Below are 18,287 nucleotides of genomic sequence, written 5' to 3' on the forward strand. Positions count from 1 at the left end.
CTCTTCCACTAGATTAGGTTACTCAGAGTTCCACCCAACCTGACTTTGAATGTTTCCAGAGATGGGGCATCTCCTACCCCTCTGGACAACCTGTTCCAGGATGTTGCCACCCTCATTGGAAAAAATTGATTCCTTTAGTCTAGTCTGAATCTGCCCTCTTCTGGTTTAAAACCACTACTCTTTGTCCTGCTGCAATGGACCCTACAAAAAATTCTATCTTCATCTTTCTTACAGGCTCCCCTTAAGTATTGAAAAGATTGAGTAAAGTCAGCCCAGAGCCTTCTGTTCTCCAGGAAGCACAATCCCAGCTCTCTCAGCCTTTTTTCTTAGGAGGAGTGTTCCATCCCTCTAATCATCTTTATGGCCCTCCTCTGGACCTGCTCCAAGAGGCCCGTGTCCCTCCTGTGCTAAGAACTGGTTGCAGCATTCCAGATGGGGTCTCATGAGAGCAAAGGGGAAGAATCTTCTCTCTCAACCTGTTGGCCACACTTCATTTTATGATTCTGGTTGGCTTTCTGGGCTGTGAATGCGCATTACTGGTTCATGGCCAGTTTTTTTCATCCACCAGTATCCCTAAATTCTTCTTGTCAGGGCTGCTCTCTGTCCATTCATCCCCCCGCCTGTGAAGATGGTGGAGGTTGCCCCAAGCCAGGTGCAGCACCTTGCACTTGGCCTTGTTGAACCTCATGAGGTTCCTGTGAGTTTGTCCAGGTCCCTCTGGATGGCGTCCTGTCCTTCACAACTGCACCACTCTGCTTGGTGTCACCTGCAAATGTGCTGGGGGTGCACTCAACCCCACTGTTTGTGGTGTTGATGGAGACACTGAACAATACTGGTCTCTGTATTCCTGAGCAACACTGCTTTGTCACTGATCTCCATCCAGATATTGAGCTCTTGACCATTGAATACCTGGTCTGGATAGAGCCCTGAATAGTCCATGAGCCCTGGACCATCTGGATGTGACCACCCAACCAATTCCTTATCCACTAAATATACATGGCAAAACTCATGTGAGATGAAAGATACCAAAACTAAAGTCAAAACAGGTGTGACCCACCTTCATATTCACTGAATGGTACAGCTGTGCGGGAACAGTGTTAATGCTGCCTGACAGGCACAGCTTTCACTCGTGAAGACTTGGCTTTAGTACAGGCTGGGTTTGGCCAAGAGTGTGTGAATATGGGCAAGTCCTGTAAAGAACTCTGTCCCTCACTTTTCTTTGTGAACAATGAGACTGCATTGTTGGAATTGGTCTTTAATACCCTGTTTTCCTTCAGCTACTCTGAGGCCCTTTTAAGAAACAGACTTGATTCCAGTGTAGTTACTTAGAACTTTATGAAAAGCTAGCAGCAGCAGAAGTAGTACTCCTCTCTAAAATCTTAAAAAAGAGATGAGTATGATGAGTATTTGTTTCCGTTTCAAGAGTGGAACTGTAAGTTTTTGCCAGATTCTAGCTGAGTAGTTATCTTTTTTTTTTTTACACTTGAAATTGTCGGGACATATTAATTTGATTACTTAATTTTTTTAGTAAAGTGTCACATAGTACCATTTGCATATTTTCAAGCACCTGTGAACTTTCTGAATACAGCCATCTCTATGAAAGTTGTTTATTAGAATTTATTAGGGATTCAGTTTGCTGTTTTTTAAGACTGCCAATATCCTTAAAATTGGTCCATTTTACATGTAAAAACCATAATGAATGATGTAGTATTTGTTTTTAGCAGTCTTAACAAAAGTAATGCTCAAGAAAATGGATTTTGAGTTGAATCAAATTTACTCAGGTAAAATGGTGAGAATATAAAATTTCTTTTTTTCATAAACAGAACGTAGACACAATGGCTCATAGTAGTCACCCCAGGTAAAAGCTGAGATGCACTTTTTTTTTTTAAACACAAAATTGCAATGTGTACAAATAGTTTAAGAGTGCAAGTGGACTTTATTGTATTTGTAATTAGATGTTAAGAAGTACGCTTCTTTCAGCTTTTTGTGTGGCGTTTACTTGTTTGATTCCAGGTAGCCTTGAGGAAATCTACAGTATATTCTAGACCAGGAAGCTGATTATTATTTGGCTTACTGACTAAGCCTGATGACAAACATTTTTTTGGGGCATTATCTCGGGAAATACTAGTGTGTTACTTGATACCTTGATTCATTTGTTTTCACTGTCTTGGTTCATATTAAAGGAGATAGTGGGTTAAAATTTGTTTATATGTAACAGAAAAGCAAGTTTTGTTTTAAGTATTGAGTATTGACTTTGAAAACTTGAATGTTAACTGGAAAGGAAATTGTCATCCTGAAAATACTCTTCATAACTGTTGATTTAAAATGCCAGTATTATTTCTGTTTCATGAGGTGAAATTATAATCTTTATCACCTCTACTGCAAGCTTGAAAAATGAGGTTCTGCTTTCCTCTATTAGAGGATTTATTAGTTTCTTTATGATGTGGACAATAATTTCATTCTGGTATGGTTTCTCATGTCTTTTTTCATTTTATTCCTGCTTCCAGCCCTCAAATCAAAGTAGTCAGCCTGGTAATATAGTTCTGGAAATTTCCCTCTTAAGGAATAATTTGAATAATTATATTCTGATTTAACACAAAAAAGTCCTGAAAACACTTTTCTTTATGTAAAAATACTGTTTGCTCTTTCACTGTGTTTTTTCTTAAAGGAGGGGGAAAAAAAAATTATTTTTTTTTTAATTCAGTTGAGTTACAAGCCACTGAGCCGAAGATGAAATTATATATTGCCTCAAGTACTTACACTCAGGAGTAGTAAAATAATAGGTCATTGGCTATGATCCATTCCAAGTGGACTGAAATATTTGAGTTCACATGAAGATCTGTGTTCCAGGGAGCTTAGGATGAATTGATAACAGAGGGAGGCAGGAAAACAAAGGGGAATGGAGCTTAGGCCAGCCAGCTCGCTCAACAGCAGCCCAGGGCACTCCCAGAGGTCCCTCCCTGTCCTGTGGTAACAGCTTGTTCCCTTCAGTTCAGCGAAGCGGTTCAGTCTGGGCTCGTGACCAGTTCTCCTGGGTGGAGGGACAGGAACTCCTTAAGAAGAGTAACTGCTGCAATATGACTGCACTTTGATTTAAAAAACAAAAAAATACAAAAAAAAGCATCAGGAAAGATACATCCCTAAAGGAACTGTTTAGCTTTATGAAAAGAATAAGAAATAATGGTTTCTCAGCCTGAGAGACAGAAACTGGGACACTAATGAGCATTGAGGAAGGAATTGCCGTCCCTTGTAGATTTGTTTCCCTGAAGGAGAATGTGGTTATGAAGAAACTGAGAGCTCCTGTAGAAGTAAGGTTCCTTTAGCACAGTGCACTGGTCAAGTTCAGAATTTGTTGTATCCACATTTTTTGAAAGACAAAAATAGAAGAATCGTTGTAGAAAAATTGAATTATTGCTTTATGTGAAAGACATAAAAATAAATATTCCTCTAGGAGTTCAGAATAGATTTTCATCGGAGATTTGAGAACTTACTGAAATTTCACATCAATAGAGAATTCTCATTTGAGAAAGTTGATGCTGGTATCTAAGGCAGAAAAATTTGCACAGCTGAAAGTATTAGTCACTGTAAAGATCGATGTTAAAGGACTTTGTCTTAGCTGGTGGAAGTCTTTGGTTACTGACAGATCTTTCCAAAATTTCTATTTTAGTATCTTCACCAACAATTTGGGATCTGGAGTTTGCAAAGGAGGTTGCAGCAGTAACTGCACAGCCTCCCCGAAATGGTTTTGAGGAGATGATCCAGTGGACAAAAGAAGGAATACTGTGGGAGTTCCCAATTGACAATGAAGTTGGTATGTGCACTGTGAGCTTTTATTATCTGTCTCCATTTATATTTTCTGAAAGTTAGAGCATGTTTGACCTTTCACTGTTTTAACATAGTGTTTCAGCTGTGAGTCATGCTTTTGATAGTAAACAAACATAACTTCCCGACTGTCCCGGATCAGAGAAGCTTCAGATGAACTCATTCTGGCACTCTTCAGGTGAAGTCTTGCAGGTGGTTTGGCTGATCTGGGGACTGGCTGCTGCCAAAAGGGGATGATTCCCTCCCTCCCTTCCCTCTCGACGCGCTTAACACCAAAAGGCTGTTCAAGTCTCTTACATAATACTTTTTACTCTGCAACTTCTTTAAATTAAGCTCCTAGCAGAAGCTGAGGAATCTTAAAACTGTTGTGCGTGTTTTGTAATGCTGATTCTGTTCTTTGGTGTGGCTCTTGGACCAAGTGTCTCGCCAGATCCCAACCAGCTATCTGCCAGTCCTATATCTGCGCAGGCCAAGTGTTAAACAGTTGTTTGCTCCCTTTGTTCTGTCTGTTTCGTAAGAGTAAACAGTCACAATATTCACTCACCCTGGGCATCTATGTTAATTAGGCATCTTTGTGCACAGTATTTTCTTTTATTACCATAAAAAAAGAAAAAAGCTCCGTGTGAAGTTATGCCAGCAGAGAGAGTGAATGTTAAGGAAGTGAAGAACAACTACACAAAGTGTGCAGTATAGGAAAGGGGACTTCATAACTTCAGGGAGAGCTTGGCTGTGGGTTTTGGGGTTTTTTTAAGACTTTAAAGACATCAAACAGAACTGCTTTGTAATGATTCAGTCACTGAGAGCAAAACAGGTTAGTATCTGAAGCTGGGAGTCTTTGAAAATCTGTCCTATACTGAGTTGCAAATTGAATAATGTGCTTCATTGTTTCTTAATGTTTATTCTCATCCTATTTGGCAGTTGCTTCACAGAATTTAATCACTGCTCCCAGAATTGATCTGTTCCATCATGTAGAAATCCAAGTATACTCTAGTCATGTTTTTGCAAGCTTAAAACCACTGTGGCCAATGGTTTTTGTGTTGTTGTAATGTGGCGGGAACCCTGCTGTCTGGGGCCGTCAGTTGACAGTGTGTCTTTGGCGGGCAATGGTTTCCCTGTTGTAGCCGTGCGGCTGGAACCGCGCTGTCTGGGATGGGGCGGGCAACAGACAAAGAGTCTTTACATATAGTTAAAACGAGAATCTTTATTGATTTCTCCACAAAGACTAGTCATGTGGAAAATTCCAGTGGAGCCTTCCAAAACCTGTCAGCTCTCAGATTGAAGTACCCAGTCAGTAAGTTCTGTCCTATCAGACTGCCAGCCACAGACTGCTAATCACCTCAGGTGTGTCAGAGCACAGTTAAAAGCTTGAGAACCTTGCTCTGAGGATACCAACATGCTGTAATTTCAGTTTCTCTGAAAAAGAAAGATGCCCCTCTCTGCTGTTAATTTTGCAGTTTTGTAACAGCCATTTCCCTCAATAGGAAGAGATTACTCCAGCTTGTTCTGTATCCAGAAATGTGTGATTATTCTTCTATGCCAAAAACATGTGGCTTTAAAAATCTAAGTGCAATTAGACTTTCTGTTGAGGAAGCACATATACTCAACTTTTAGCATTATGAAAGCCTTTAAAGTTTTAAACCAAATATAAAAAAGAAAGACAACCTCTTATAACTCTTTTTCTTGGCTCCAGAGCATCTCTGCTGTTCTCGTTAGAGTGCTTCACCAAGGCACTGTGCTGTGCTTTGTGGCACCAGGGCGAGGTCATGGTTTTTGAAATGATTTTGGTGTGAACATCTGAAGATCTGGCTAGACATACTGGCTTGCTGCAGTGGCCAGAAGCAGAGTCGTCCCCCCCCACCTTACTGCCCTGTTGTTTGCTCTTACCTGCATGCCCTTTCCCTTGTCCAATGCAGTTGAAGTCACTGTTAGGCAGAAAAATATCTTTTTTCTCCTCTCCATCTCTCCAGCCTCTGATTAATTTTTACCAGTTTAGCAAATCATTAGTATAGCTTGCATAATGTTATTCTCACTCCTCCTCCTTTCTGCTTGCCTCTCCTGCTTCTAAGTAGCTTTAATGCTGCTCCATGATTGCCATGGCAAAAAGTTGGGAAAGATGTTTATTTATGCCACATTTATTATTTCTATGTGTTTATGCCATAATGACTCAAAAAGCTAAAAAGGACAGAGCAGATTATGGTGTGAATTTTCCTTAGCACCTCATTATGAGGAGCAAATGCTGTTGGTGGGCCAGAGATTGTTACTGCACAAGTGATAGGAAGGTCTCAAAAAATTATTTCCTCAGTTGCCTCTGACGGCTTCTGCAGGCAAAAGTTCACCAAGTCCTGTTCTAGTTGCTGGTTAGCTGAGCTGCTGTTCCCAGCAGAGAAGCATTGGATTGTCCTGCCAAGAGAGTTGGCAGAGTTACACAACCACTACACTGGGGTTTCTTTACGAACTCTCTGTCTTTTCTAGGGACCTACTGAAGAGCATGATTGATGTAATTGTAAAAATCCTAAAAGGATAGAATATTTTGTGTTGAAAGGGACCTTTAAAAGATCATTTAGTCCAAACCCTCTGCCATGGACAGGGACTTTTTTTACTACATCTGAATACTCAGTCATCTTTATAGGGTTGTCAGCAACACTTGCTGTAAGGGATGAACATCTGTGTTTGGATTGACATCTTTAAGACAAGGTTGGTCATGTCTTGGAAGGATTAGTATTTTAGCTAGAGAAATTCCCTAGGCTTTCTGTTCTGTAGCATGTGGGGGGTTGGAAATAGGATATGAGAGTAGTTGTCTTCTTGTTTTGATGTTGAGAAAGAAAATTCTCTACTTTACACTTCTGCCATGCATGTTCTTTCAAATTACATTTCTGAGGACAGTGCAAGAGAGGCTGAGGGACAGGCTTGCAGCAGGAGTCAGGGCTTGCTAGGGGTGAGGGGAGTCATTATCTCATCTAATCTGTTCCCACCAGAGGCTTCAGCCTCTGATACTTTGGACAGTTGTGGTCTCCTTTTCTGTGATGCACACTTGACTTTTTTGAGGACTGAAATACGTGGTCTAACTGAAATATTTGGACTTAATACTTCATCCCCAGACCATGTACAAATGGGAGTCTTTGACAAATGGGAGAGCAGGGAAATACAACTTTATATAATGTAATATTCTCTCTGACCTGTATTTTTATGAGACTCTAAATTGCTTATTTTGGGTTAAAGATGAAAATTGGTGGAGTTATTAGACACAGTCTCTCCTGATACCCTGTATCTGTCCCAAGAAGAGCATCCAGAAGGCCAAATTTTACTGTCAGCATAATTTGGATTATTTCACTTGTGAGTTTGCTTGGTTTAGTTCCCTTGGATTTTTGAGACCAGCAAAAGTATGAAAGTCAGGAAAAGTTGTTAGTTTGAAAAAGCAACCTGTCGCATCCAGGTACACTAAGATTCTACCTCCCCTTGGTGGGGGAAAGCCAGCATGAGTGGCACAGTGAAGGAAACGTGCTTTCTTTTTTCAAGAACAGCGGAGTTAAATGTGGTGTGCAATTGTGGTATTGATGCACTCTCACATTTCTAGGAAAAATACAGGTATTTCTCAGCTCCTTCAGAGTATCTGTATACTACAGATACTGCAGTACCATAAGTTTAAAGCAGGAAAAAAATAATGCAAACTTAACAAATACAATTTGAGTGACTTCTCCATCCCAGAGATGTGCATCATTTCTTCTGAAACTGTAAAAACTCTACCAGAGAAGGAAGCCTAGAACTTACGTGGCTTAATTACCTCAATTTTAATACTCCTGATTTAATTTTATCAAATAATATAGAAAAGCATAACTAGCTATCTTAGAAAAACATGCCCACCATACTCATGTGTATGGTATAGACTTCTCATTTTTGTCATCTTGAGTGGTGCAATATTTTTCTCTAATAACAGGTTTTTATAGGGTGCAAGCAAATTGGGATCAAATAAAAATTTTCGTGAATATCTTAACTGAAGAAAAATCTTTCATTACAAATCCCAGTTGCCTTTTGTTTTCCTCCCTTAAAATTAGGAACGGCAAAAGCAGCCTTTTTTCTCTCTGTAGGAATTTGTTCTGAGTCTTCATCTCTACCATCATAGTATGAACAACAACAAAAAAAGTCCACAGGATGAAGAACAGAGGTTTACCCTATCTCAAATAATCCCTTATCCCATGTCCTGTGGAGGCTTTTGAATGTATCATCTTTGGTGATGGCTATGACTTAAAAGCAGATGGTGAGATACACAACATTTGTACGTCATCATAAACTCACAGATTCAGAAATGTCAGAAAAACAAATTTCTGTGCCCATTTGGTAGCAGTAGGATACATCCTATGCTTGGACTTGGAGTGAACATGTAAGTATTTGTTAGCAGTTCAGTATTTGATACTTCATGAGGTTGCCTTATTTGTTCAAGACTAGTTTGTGTTCTCTAATCCTCTGCAGAATTTAGGCAATCAGTGTTCTCTTTAAAAATTTACGAAGAAAGTACCTGCAATCTAAAAGGTGGTACCAATGATGAATCGAAATTTTCAAGTACTGAACAAACCGGATTTTAGCAAGAAGATTGATTTATGGTTATAATTATTCCTCCTACTTCCACCCCAGCATCAGGCTTTTATCAAGATTTCAAGCCAAAAAGTTGATTTAAATATTACATATTCTTAGAAATGCGAGCAGAACCATTAATTCTACTAATTTAAGATTATTTTCAAACTATATTATTTTTTACTTGTTAAACTTGCTATTATATTATGATAACAACTTTGTCTTTTTTGCTTTGTCTTTCTTTTAGGGATGGAGGATGATGCTGAATTTCATGAACATATCTTTCTGGAGAAACACCTCGAAGGCTTTCCCAAGGAAGGACCTATCCGCCACTTCATGGAACTAGTCATCTGTGGGCTTTCGAAAAACCCATATCTCAGTGTTAAGCAGAAGGTTGAACATATTGAGTGGTTTCAGAAGTATTTTGAGGAAAAGAAGGAACTGCTTCAAGAGATTTGAAATTGGGAAAGTGCTTACCCTTGAAATGAAGAATCGTTATGTCGAGGGGGATGATTTCTTATGGAAGGAAATACTGTCAGTACATAGTGATCATGTGGCCTGAAAGTTGTATTTTAAACAATAAACTGATAGATCATCTTTTCTTATGTGTGTGTCCGTGTGTGTAGATACTTTTGACAGCAAAAGAAAGAACTTAGAAGTATGGCTTTTGTAGAATGTGCGTTTAAACTTTAGTTTATTGGAACTATTGTCTTTTAAATTTGAAACTAGTCTTTCAACAACACAAAATCCTAGGTCTAATTTCCTACACTCTTCACAGTGAGACAGATTGGATCCTCTTTGCCATTCTGGAAAACTTGCAGTGCTTTCATTTTGCTAATTCATGAACCACACTGGTGTTCAGGTGGTATTAATCCTTTTTCTCCACTTTCACTAACTATATTGGTTGATTTTAAAGTTTTTGGTAATGACAAAGTGATTTGAATGGTACGGTTTTTGGTTCGTGTGCTCAGGGAAAGGCTGTTGTATTCCTGAGATGTGTGCACAGCATAACACTGGTGAGTCACAGAAAGTAACAAGGGAGTGATGTTCCTTAGGGTTTGCTGTTGGGACTGGTGCCACCAAACAAGGCTTTAAACTGTAAGAGGGATGGTTGACATGAGATGTTAGGGAGAAATTCTTTGTCTTATGAGTGGTGAGGCACTGGCACAGGTTTCCCAGAGAAGCTGTGGGTGGCCCATCCCTGAAAGTGTTCAAGGCCTAGATTGAATGGGGTTTGGAGCAGCCTGGTCTGGTGAAAGATATCCCACCATGGAAGAGGGGTTGGAACTAGATAATCTCTAAGGTCCCCTCCAACCCAAACCATTCTATGATTTTAAAGTCTCTCCTGCCATCCATCCATCCATCCATTCTGAAGCTTTTGACTAACTTCCCATCAGTATTGTTTAAAAAAGGGTCTGATTGTCAGGTAATGCATAAAGTGGTGTTTCACTAGAGTAAGCAGTTTTTTGGCTTGGAGCTGAGACCTTATCTCCTGCATCTGCAAGACTAGAAAGAGGACTTGGCATTCCTGACAAGGAGAGTTGTTGCCTCCAAGTTATGTGATGGCACTGCTATTTTCTGTCTAGTCCTGTGATGCTGCTGAAGCAGCTTCATATTTTCTAGATAATCCTTTATTCCAATTAAATGTGTATGGTGCTTTGTATCTGTTGAGCTACTGCAATGTGTTTTACTTCAATTATCTTTTGCCAAATTCTCATCCAGAACTACTCACTCGTAATTCAGGATTCTGAATGACCATCTTGCTGCTTAAATTTACAGAGCTTTTCCAGCCCTGCATATTGTGTTCTTCCTTGTTCTCCCCAACCACATTAGCAGCTATTGGCCCTATAAATACAGTCCTGTTTCTCACATTTCCTTGTAACTCAAGCAGAAAGGAGGATGAATATTCGTTATAGATTGAAGGTAAAACACTGGCTTTGTATGCAAATTGATTTTTAAAATGAGGGTTACATGAAGGAGACTGAAAAATGAGGAATTAGCCTTTTTTCTATGAGTTGGAATATTGTTGCTGTATTCTGCTCATCTCCAGGATGTGGGTTTTCCCTTCTGGCAAAGGGGAAAGGCTTGGGCTTTGGAAAGCAAAAGCAACTTTTTGCCTTTCTGACTGTAAGAACAGCAAGAATCAAATTTTGCAGAAATTTTTAGAGGCTTTGGAATGGAGAGAGAGAATGACATCAAAATATCTCCATTTGGTACAAAGATAGTTTTAATTTTTGGTTCAATGCCCAGATATGTTTTGCTTAAAAAATACCGGTCTCCCCAAATTTCCACCAAACTAGCACACAGCCTGCGTCCTGCTGTTTTCAAGCCTTTGCTAAAACAAGGCACAGTGACTTTGAAGTCAGTGCAGGATTTTAGAAATAGCTCCTCTTGTGTATTTGCCTGTAGTCTGTGTTTTGATATGAAAGACAGGACGCTCACAAGCTCGGCTCTTGCTGGAAGAGGTTCAGGAGTGCATGAAAGTACTGAATTTTGCTGCATTGGCAACGAGGTGAATGTTACCCTTTAAACAGATTCATTAGGAGGTCAGTACTTGGGTAAGCTCTTAACAAGAGCTCTTGATGCTTAGGGTCTTTGGAAAGCTGTAGTAATTCCTACTTAGGTGCTTAAATATAGATTTGAGAGTTAATACTAAGCAACAGGATTTGAATAATCAGACCTAGCTGCACATATGTATGGATGCTTCTGGGACTGCTCAAGGCAAATTACAAGAGCCCAAGTGGCAGGACTTATATATATGGGGAGTTTTGGGGTGTACACTGCTTGGTAGTAGGCTTTGCTACCTTTTAAAGCATTGCTTACAGATTAGTCACTTTCAAGCATGAAAATTCCCCCATTTCTTTTGAATCCCAAAGGATAAAAGCTGTTCAGAGTAGAGCCAATGCTGCAGCCAGTGATTCCCTCTGGAGTCACTGGGCTTTTCTTAGGATGGTTGGTTTTCCCTCCTCTTGTAACTGTTTAGGTGGTGCTATGTGGTAACTCAATGTGCTCAGCATTAGCATCTGTCCCAGGTAAAAGAGCATTTGTTACATGCTGACTCTTCCATTGCCATCTTTATGCATGAAGCTGAAGTCTTGTAATGTGCTGCTAATGCTGTGCCTCCCTGGAAAGGAAAGTTGTCTGGCTGTGGTGGGGGGCTGGAGTTGACACTGCCCTGAGAAGAGCGAGAAGATGGCACAGACTGGCCTGGAGCCATAATTGTGGGGAACGTTGTCCATGTGCAATTTTGGTGTGACAGTTCTTCCTCTGAGGTGACTACAATGGGTGCATAGCAGAAGGAGGATTTTTAGTTGAGTGGGGGTGGCTGAGTTACTGGGAAATTGCAGGCAGAGGCTTAAGAGTTCTGCTGCTGGAGACAGTGGTGGTTGTTGTTAGTGCTGTGAATGATGGTCATGGCTTCCCCAGCCGGGATGCTACACTGTGAAGTCTTTTCCTCCACTTTCTGTTATTTCCAAGTAGTCTTCATTTTCCACCTGTCTGGTGCTACCTCAGTAGTTCCAGAGGGTCTCTGACCATCTCGGAGAAGATGGAGCATTTTCTCCCTAGATGGTAGTAAGAAAAACTGGAGGAACAATTGTATGGTTGGATTGTGAGATTATCTGTGCTGTATGTTAACCCCTGCTAAGCAATTCCACTGCAGCATTACTGTGGGCTGTGCCAAACAGGAGCCTTGTACTCCTTGAACACTTACTCAAACACTGGAAGAAAGTTGGCAGTGGCTTAATTTAACCCTTTGGACTTGGCAAGAGGGGCTAAAATGAGTAGGGTGAATATGGAGGAAAATCTTGCACAGGTTCCCAAACTGCAGACAGTTTTTGCTTAGCCTATGTATTCTTAGATGAAGAGGAGCATCAAAGGAGTCCTTGAGTGCTACTTAGGTCCATTTTTTTTCAGCACTTACAGAGATAATAAAATTTCAGTGTGAAAATAAGTCCTCATCAGAAGCTTGTGCTTTCAGGAGCCTGAAGCAGCAGTTATGTAAGAATGGCCACAGTATTGCTTTCAGTGAGGATTTAAGAATAAATAAAGTTGGGCTTGTGAGGATCACTTAAAATTACGTTTGTGGACTGAGAACAATGACTTCTGAGGCTGCAGGATCAAGTTTTCACTGCAGGCACAGCTGCAGCTGCTTTGGAAAGTCCAGCTGCCTCTGTGCTAGTGTCCGTCAGGACATGGTGAGGATGTAAATCCCACCCTACACAGTGGCTGAGGCATTTCGGTCTCAGGATCTCCACAAGATGTCAGTGTAGATTTATTGGATTAGATATAAAAATCCTTGTGCTGTTCCCCCCAACAGATTAAAGCAAAAACTGTTCTAAAGCTGCACAATGGGTTTGATTGTGCTCTGGAACGTGTTGCCTGTGGAAGATCGAAGTGGCGAGCGCTGGCGTCAAGGGAGGAGGGTGAGCGTCACCCTAAAATGGGAGCAGAGCTCTTGGATAAAACTGGCAGTGCCTTGCTCATATCAGGGTGCCCTTATTTCCTTGGGGACAAGCTGCAGATGCACTTGTGCACTAAAATGCTGTATATTTTACTCAAAGAAGAGCTGGAAGCCTGAATAAAAACTATAAGGGCCATCCTGGGTGGCAGGAAGGATGTGAGGATGGTTGGATCAAGTCACGTACTGGAGAAGCGTAACTGCTGGCTGTGTGGTATCCAAAGCGTACCTGGTTTCTTTCTGTATGAAAAGTGGACTTGCCATGTCCAGTGAGCTGTGATCTTGCAAAGGGACTGGGACATAGCACCCAGCCGAAGGGAGTTCCCCTTGACCTTTTACCTCTTCTGCATAGCGGTCCCAGGCACAGGGGTGTTTGGGAGCTAGCCAGCTCTCCTCTCTGCTCCCTTCCATTGGTATTCCAATGGTATTCTATTCCCGTTTTCCCAATAAAAGCCAAAGGCAGTGCAGCCCCGCCGCCCCTCCCGGCAGCCGGGGCTGGGGAGGCGCGGGAGCTCCGGGCGATGATTCCCTGCGGTCCCGGCGCTGCGCCCCGCCACCCGCAGGCGAGGGAGCCAAAGGTGACGGGGTTTGTCAGCGGGGGCCGAAATAGCCCCGTTTCAGATTTCACTGGGGAAGCGGGGAGGCAGGGAGGGAGACCAGTGAGGAGCTCAGCCCCCTTCCCAGACCGCCTCGTAGCCTGGAGGTGGGAAAGCTCATCCTCCATGCCGGCAAGCGTTCGCCTCACCTAAATTTGGGGACATGCCAGCCACTCCTAGTATTTGCACTGTGCAGATCAGGTACGGATGGGGATTCAAACTCCCTCTTTCCTTGGTGTGTCCTCTCAGCTTACCCCGGGGACAGCTGAGATGACTTTCTGGGGTCAGGGGATTCCCGAGGAGACACGCTTGTGATTTCTTGCCCTCTATGCTACAGCAGCTGTGGGGCTCCACTTGACCCGTGGCCTCCCTGGAGAATTATTCTCATTCTCTTGATGGCTAAGGAATTTTGCCTGTTTAAGGGCTGGACTCTGCCCGCTGCTTGCTGGGATGGGCTCCTGGGCTGCCCAGGATCTCTGCAGAGCTGGGCAGTTTTCAAAGATGGGATAATCTTATCTTCTGAGATAATTTTTAAAATAGAATGGATCCTGTTGCTCAGTGCCATAGCAGCCACATTGGACAAGGGAAAAGGTGTGAACAAAACAACCACTGAGATTTAAGGGCAAGGCTGTGATCTTGCTCCTCAGGCTGGCGATTACCCCCTGAAATCAATGGGATTTCAGCTCAAGAAAGTTGCCATTTTAAACCTGACAGGGCTTTACTCTGAACACCCCCTAAACCTATCTGGTGAGGAGATATTAGCTTAGTGCTTTCCAGTGGGAAGAATGGAACTGGAGACACAAACCAACAGCTGCTCCTAAAAACCTCCCAGTCTCTTAGACCAGGGCTTATTCCATTATATATGTATTACATGTGCAGGCAGCAGGTGCAAAATTATTTTATAAAGCTGGATTTAAAAACCCACAAGTTATGAGAAGAAAAGTGAGAAAATAAAAAGAAAAGGTGGAAAATAAAATATAAAGCATTCTTCAAATTTAGCCTAATTTTAAGTTGAAAATTAACATCTCTCCAGTGTTGCTTTCAGTGTGATCTGCTCAAAAGGCTCTGCTATCAAAGAGCTTAATACTGTAGGAAACATTGTTCTAATAAAATCATTAGAAGTTACTTTTTCCCCCCTCTCTCTCCCGAAAGCAACTTAATATTGCTATTTTTTGAGAAAGGTTGTTTTAGGACAGTCACAAGATATGCAGTGTGGCAGTGCTCGAACAGATTGGCAGCAATACTGAGCAGCAATATCCAGACATGGATTGTGCCGGTGTCATGAGGGTGTAAATCCGAGTTTCCGATTGCCTCAAAATCAGGAGCAGCTGCCAGGCACATCAAAGGTTGCTTGCCTGAGTTTGGGGCTGGAGTCAAACTGGATCCTCTGTCACTGCAAGCCGTGGGACCCACACAGCAGCAGAGAGGGATGGAGGCTGCCTAAAGCCACTCAAGGCAACCCTGTGGCTGCTGGGTCTGCTGTGGGTCCTGCCGGGATACAGCAGGGAAAAAAGGGACTTCCTGGTGCTCTGCAGTGGCCAACTGTCCGCTTCCCTCTCTTCCAGACCTGGAACATCTCCTGCTCCTTGGTAAGCTCCTTCTGCAGATGCTTTAGAAGCCATTGTTAAGTCTCCCAGCTTCTATTCTCCCGCTCCACAGAGAAAGGATCATAATCTGATGGGTGTTTGCAAATGTGAGAAGTGGAGCTGAGGCTCCTTTCCCTGCCTAATAATTCTTAAAATTTGGTGAAACAAGCTTGGCTGTTCCTCTAGGTTCCTGCTGTGCCTCTTCTGCTTGCCCAGAGCACCGTGCTGCTGGTTATCCCTCCCTCGGGGAGCCACGGGGGCCTGACCTTGTGTGCTGGCTGCCACAGGAGCTCTGCTGTTGATGTTACTGATTCCAGCACCAATTCCCATGTAAGACAAGGCCAGTAGCCTTGTTTGGAAAGCCAGGCTGGGGCCCCCCTGCAGGCAGATCCCTACTGGAGGAGACTTTGTGGCCGTGCATCTGACATGGAGAGATGTTGGAGGGGATGTGCCTTCTCCCAGGCTGCACTGAGTCCCTGGGTACGTGTGTACCGTGAAATCTGTGGGTTTGGTGTGAACCTAACCGACACCCCAGGCAGTTTTTCTGCTATGTGATGATAATAGGACTGAACAAAACTGTAGCTCAAACACCCAACTCCGACGTTTTGCCCCTCTGAACCAAGGGGCTGGGAATGGCTGGCTTTCCAAAGCCTTGGCCTGTGCTCTGTTGCATGGTGGGTCATTTTCATCGTGGAAAACTGATGGATAAGAGGGGAGGGAGCAAGTCCTGTGCTTTTGAGGGAGCTCATTTCAGTTTGGCATCAAATAGCCAGAGAGGTGGGCTTGGGTTGGCTGATGCTTGGCCCACAGCCCCCTCATCCTGGAGGCATGGCATGCCCAGCTTCACTCCCACAGGCTCGGGGCTGAAGTTCTGCAGCTCTTTGTGCCCCAGATTTCCCAAAACTTTAAAAGAAACTTGGGTTTCTGTCTTGGCAGTAGTATTATTTGGAGTTTGAATGAGGCCACACAAGGTTCATTCCCAGTTCTCCATGGATGTTGGCAATAACTTGTTCTTTGTCTCTTTTTCTGCAGCACATTCTCCAAATGGGTGTTTAATCAGAATCCAGGGTAGGAAGCAGACAGGTTTCACCTGTTTAATCACCACCAGTGAAGTATTTCCACCACAGTGAAGTGCAGGGGAGGATTCTTTATCCCTTCTGGAGCCATTCCCACGTCTCCTTCAGTTGCTGAAGCGCTGTGTTGGTAACAGGAGCAGACTTGGGTGTGGCCAAGGAGGACAAAGCTGGAGCTATTAACTGGTCAGGAGGCTAAGGGACACGTCTCGTCTCCAGGAGAGCCAGTGCCTGGAGACCCAGCAGCATCATCTCTGGCCATCATCCAGAGCTGAGGGGTGAGTGCTGCAGTTCTCCCTCTCACCCAGCCCTGGGAAAAGCACTGAGACCAGTAAATCAGATCTCCCTTCTCTCACCAGGAGGGGAAGGAAAAACCTTAATCCCTACTCTCCTGGACACGATGGGATAGAGAAGCTGTCTTTACTTTCCACTGCCTGGTAGCTGAAAGGAGGAGGAGAAAAGAGAATGTGGAAAGGGAGAAAGGAGAGGCACAGAGATCCCCCTCAGTGACCACACTGGAGTCTGCTGAAACCTGAAATGGCACTGGGTGGGCAGTCTGCAGTGTGGCACCCTGGCTTGTAGAGAAAGCTTTTCCTGACTCATACAGTAACAGTAACAGGGCAAACTGGGAAAGCTACCCAGAGAAAAATCTGTCCCACCTGTGGTTGTGTCAGGGGTGTTGCTGGGTGTTATTTATAACATTTAATTATTACTTTTTTGACTTGTCCCAGTTCTTCCCAGACAGAGAAGGTCGCTCCAGCCATTACTCAGGAAAGAAGATGGTGTTAAACTGGTAAAAAAGAGCTAAATGCTTGTGGGTTTATTTTTTGTTTGTTTTTCTCATGGTTTTGCCATTCTCACTTAGGTGAGCACTCCTACATACCTCACAAACTAGAGCTGAGCATGGCATTTAAGAGAACAAGAAAGGGTGGAGCAGCACAAAAATATGGAGGTGAGCCTGTGTTAATGCTTGGCAAACAAAAAACCCAAACATTGAAACAATTTCTTGGCATAAAGCCCCAGGGGCATGTGCCAGAGTGGTGGGCAGAGGGGGCAGGCAGCTCAGCAAGGGAGAAGCTGGCAGATGGAATGCAGCCCCTGCCTGGCTTTGTGTGATGCCTGGTGTGGGGTGAGAGCCTTTTGGAGAAGGAAAATCAGCCCTTTCTTCCAGACAGGATGGGTCTGAGCACCAAACAGGACATGCTGGTCCTGGAAAGGGTAACTTGTGGCAGCAGCTCCAGGGTTGTGGCCATGGCTTACCTCTGCAGTGCATGGGAATTGTCAAGGGCACTGAAAGAGCACCACGACTACATCCTGTCTGTGGCCTGAGGTTGTCACCATCATGTACTCAAGCTGAGAGGAGTTGTTACTGCTGTGAAAGGATGCAGAATCAGGCATAAAATGGGAAGAAATTACAATCCTGTGGCAAGTTTCCCCTACTTCTTTCGCTCTCTCTGTAGTTAAAAAGAAGAAGTTGAGGGGCTTGGGGCCTTCCACAAGTGTTCACCTTGGGCTGTGGGCTCAAAACCTGCCCTATTTAGAGTGTAATCTCCTTGCTTTGCTGTGGTCTGGTATAACTGTGCTGTGGGAAGAACACACTGCTCTGCCCCGGCAGCATGACCCTGCCCAGGAGTAAATGACTGGGGTGGCTGTCAAGTAAATGCAATAAAAATTAAATGCAGCTGTTAACACACCTCTCCTCGCTTTGACTCTTATTATTAGGTCAGATGGGGCAGCTACTAATTTGAGTAGTTTCTGTGGCTCCCCTCAGACAGCCTTTTCAGCAGCAGTGCCTGATTTTTAATTGGGCTATGGAAAGACATTACCCTTTTCTGAACCATTTGCTAGACCTGCTCACCTCCACAGACAGTGACACATGATTCTACTGCACAGAAGCCAAAAACAACAAATCGACAAATAACTCGTGGTCTCTGATAATCCAGGTGACGCGGGTGATTAACTGCTGAGACACTTACAGGAAGACACTCGCACACTGGGTTTTTGGTCATGACAAATGAGCTGTGACTATCAGGGTGCATGCTCTGGCTTTTCATAGGAATGGAGATAAGGATTTGAATCCAGGACATCCAGGGCTAGGTCAGTTTAAAGGTCCCTGACAAGGGTTTGTCCCTGGGATGAATGTGTGTCACCCCCCATCAAAATGGTCCATCACAGAGATGGC

General features: G+C 43.2%; 1 protein-coding gene across 3 annotated transcripts in view; it reads left to right on the top strand.

Moving 5' to 3' along the window:
- MRPS31 (mitochondrial ribosomal protein S31) overlaps positions 1–8,996 on the top strand; it is a 56,060-nt gene extending 47,064 nt beyond the window's left edge. For all 3 annotated transcript variants that reach the window (XM_058831542.1, XM_058831532.1, XM_058831549.1), the window contains 2 exons: positions 3,668–3,811; positions 8,639–8,996. In XM_058831542.1, coding sequence (XP_058687525.1) covers positions 3,668–3,811; positions 8,639–8,850 — 356 coding nt within the window. In that variant the 3' untranslated portion in view covers positions 8,851–8,996. The remainder of the gene's footprint in view (positions 1–3,667; positions 3,812–8,638) is intronic.
- The last annotated feature ends 9,291 nt before the right edge of the window (positions 8,997–18,287 follow it).

Source organism: Poecile atricapillus, chromosome 1 (genome assembly GCF_030490865.1).
Source record: "Poecile atricapillus isolate bPoeAtr1 chromosome 1, bPoeAtr1.hap1, whole genome shotgun sequence".
NCBI classification, from domain to species: domain Eukaryota; kingdom Metazoa; phylum Chordata; class Aves; order Passeriformes; family Paridae; genus Poecile; species Poecile atricapillus.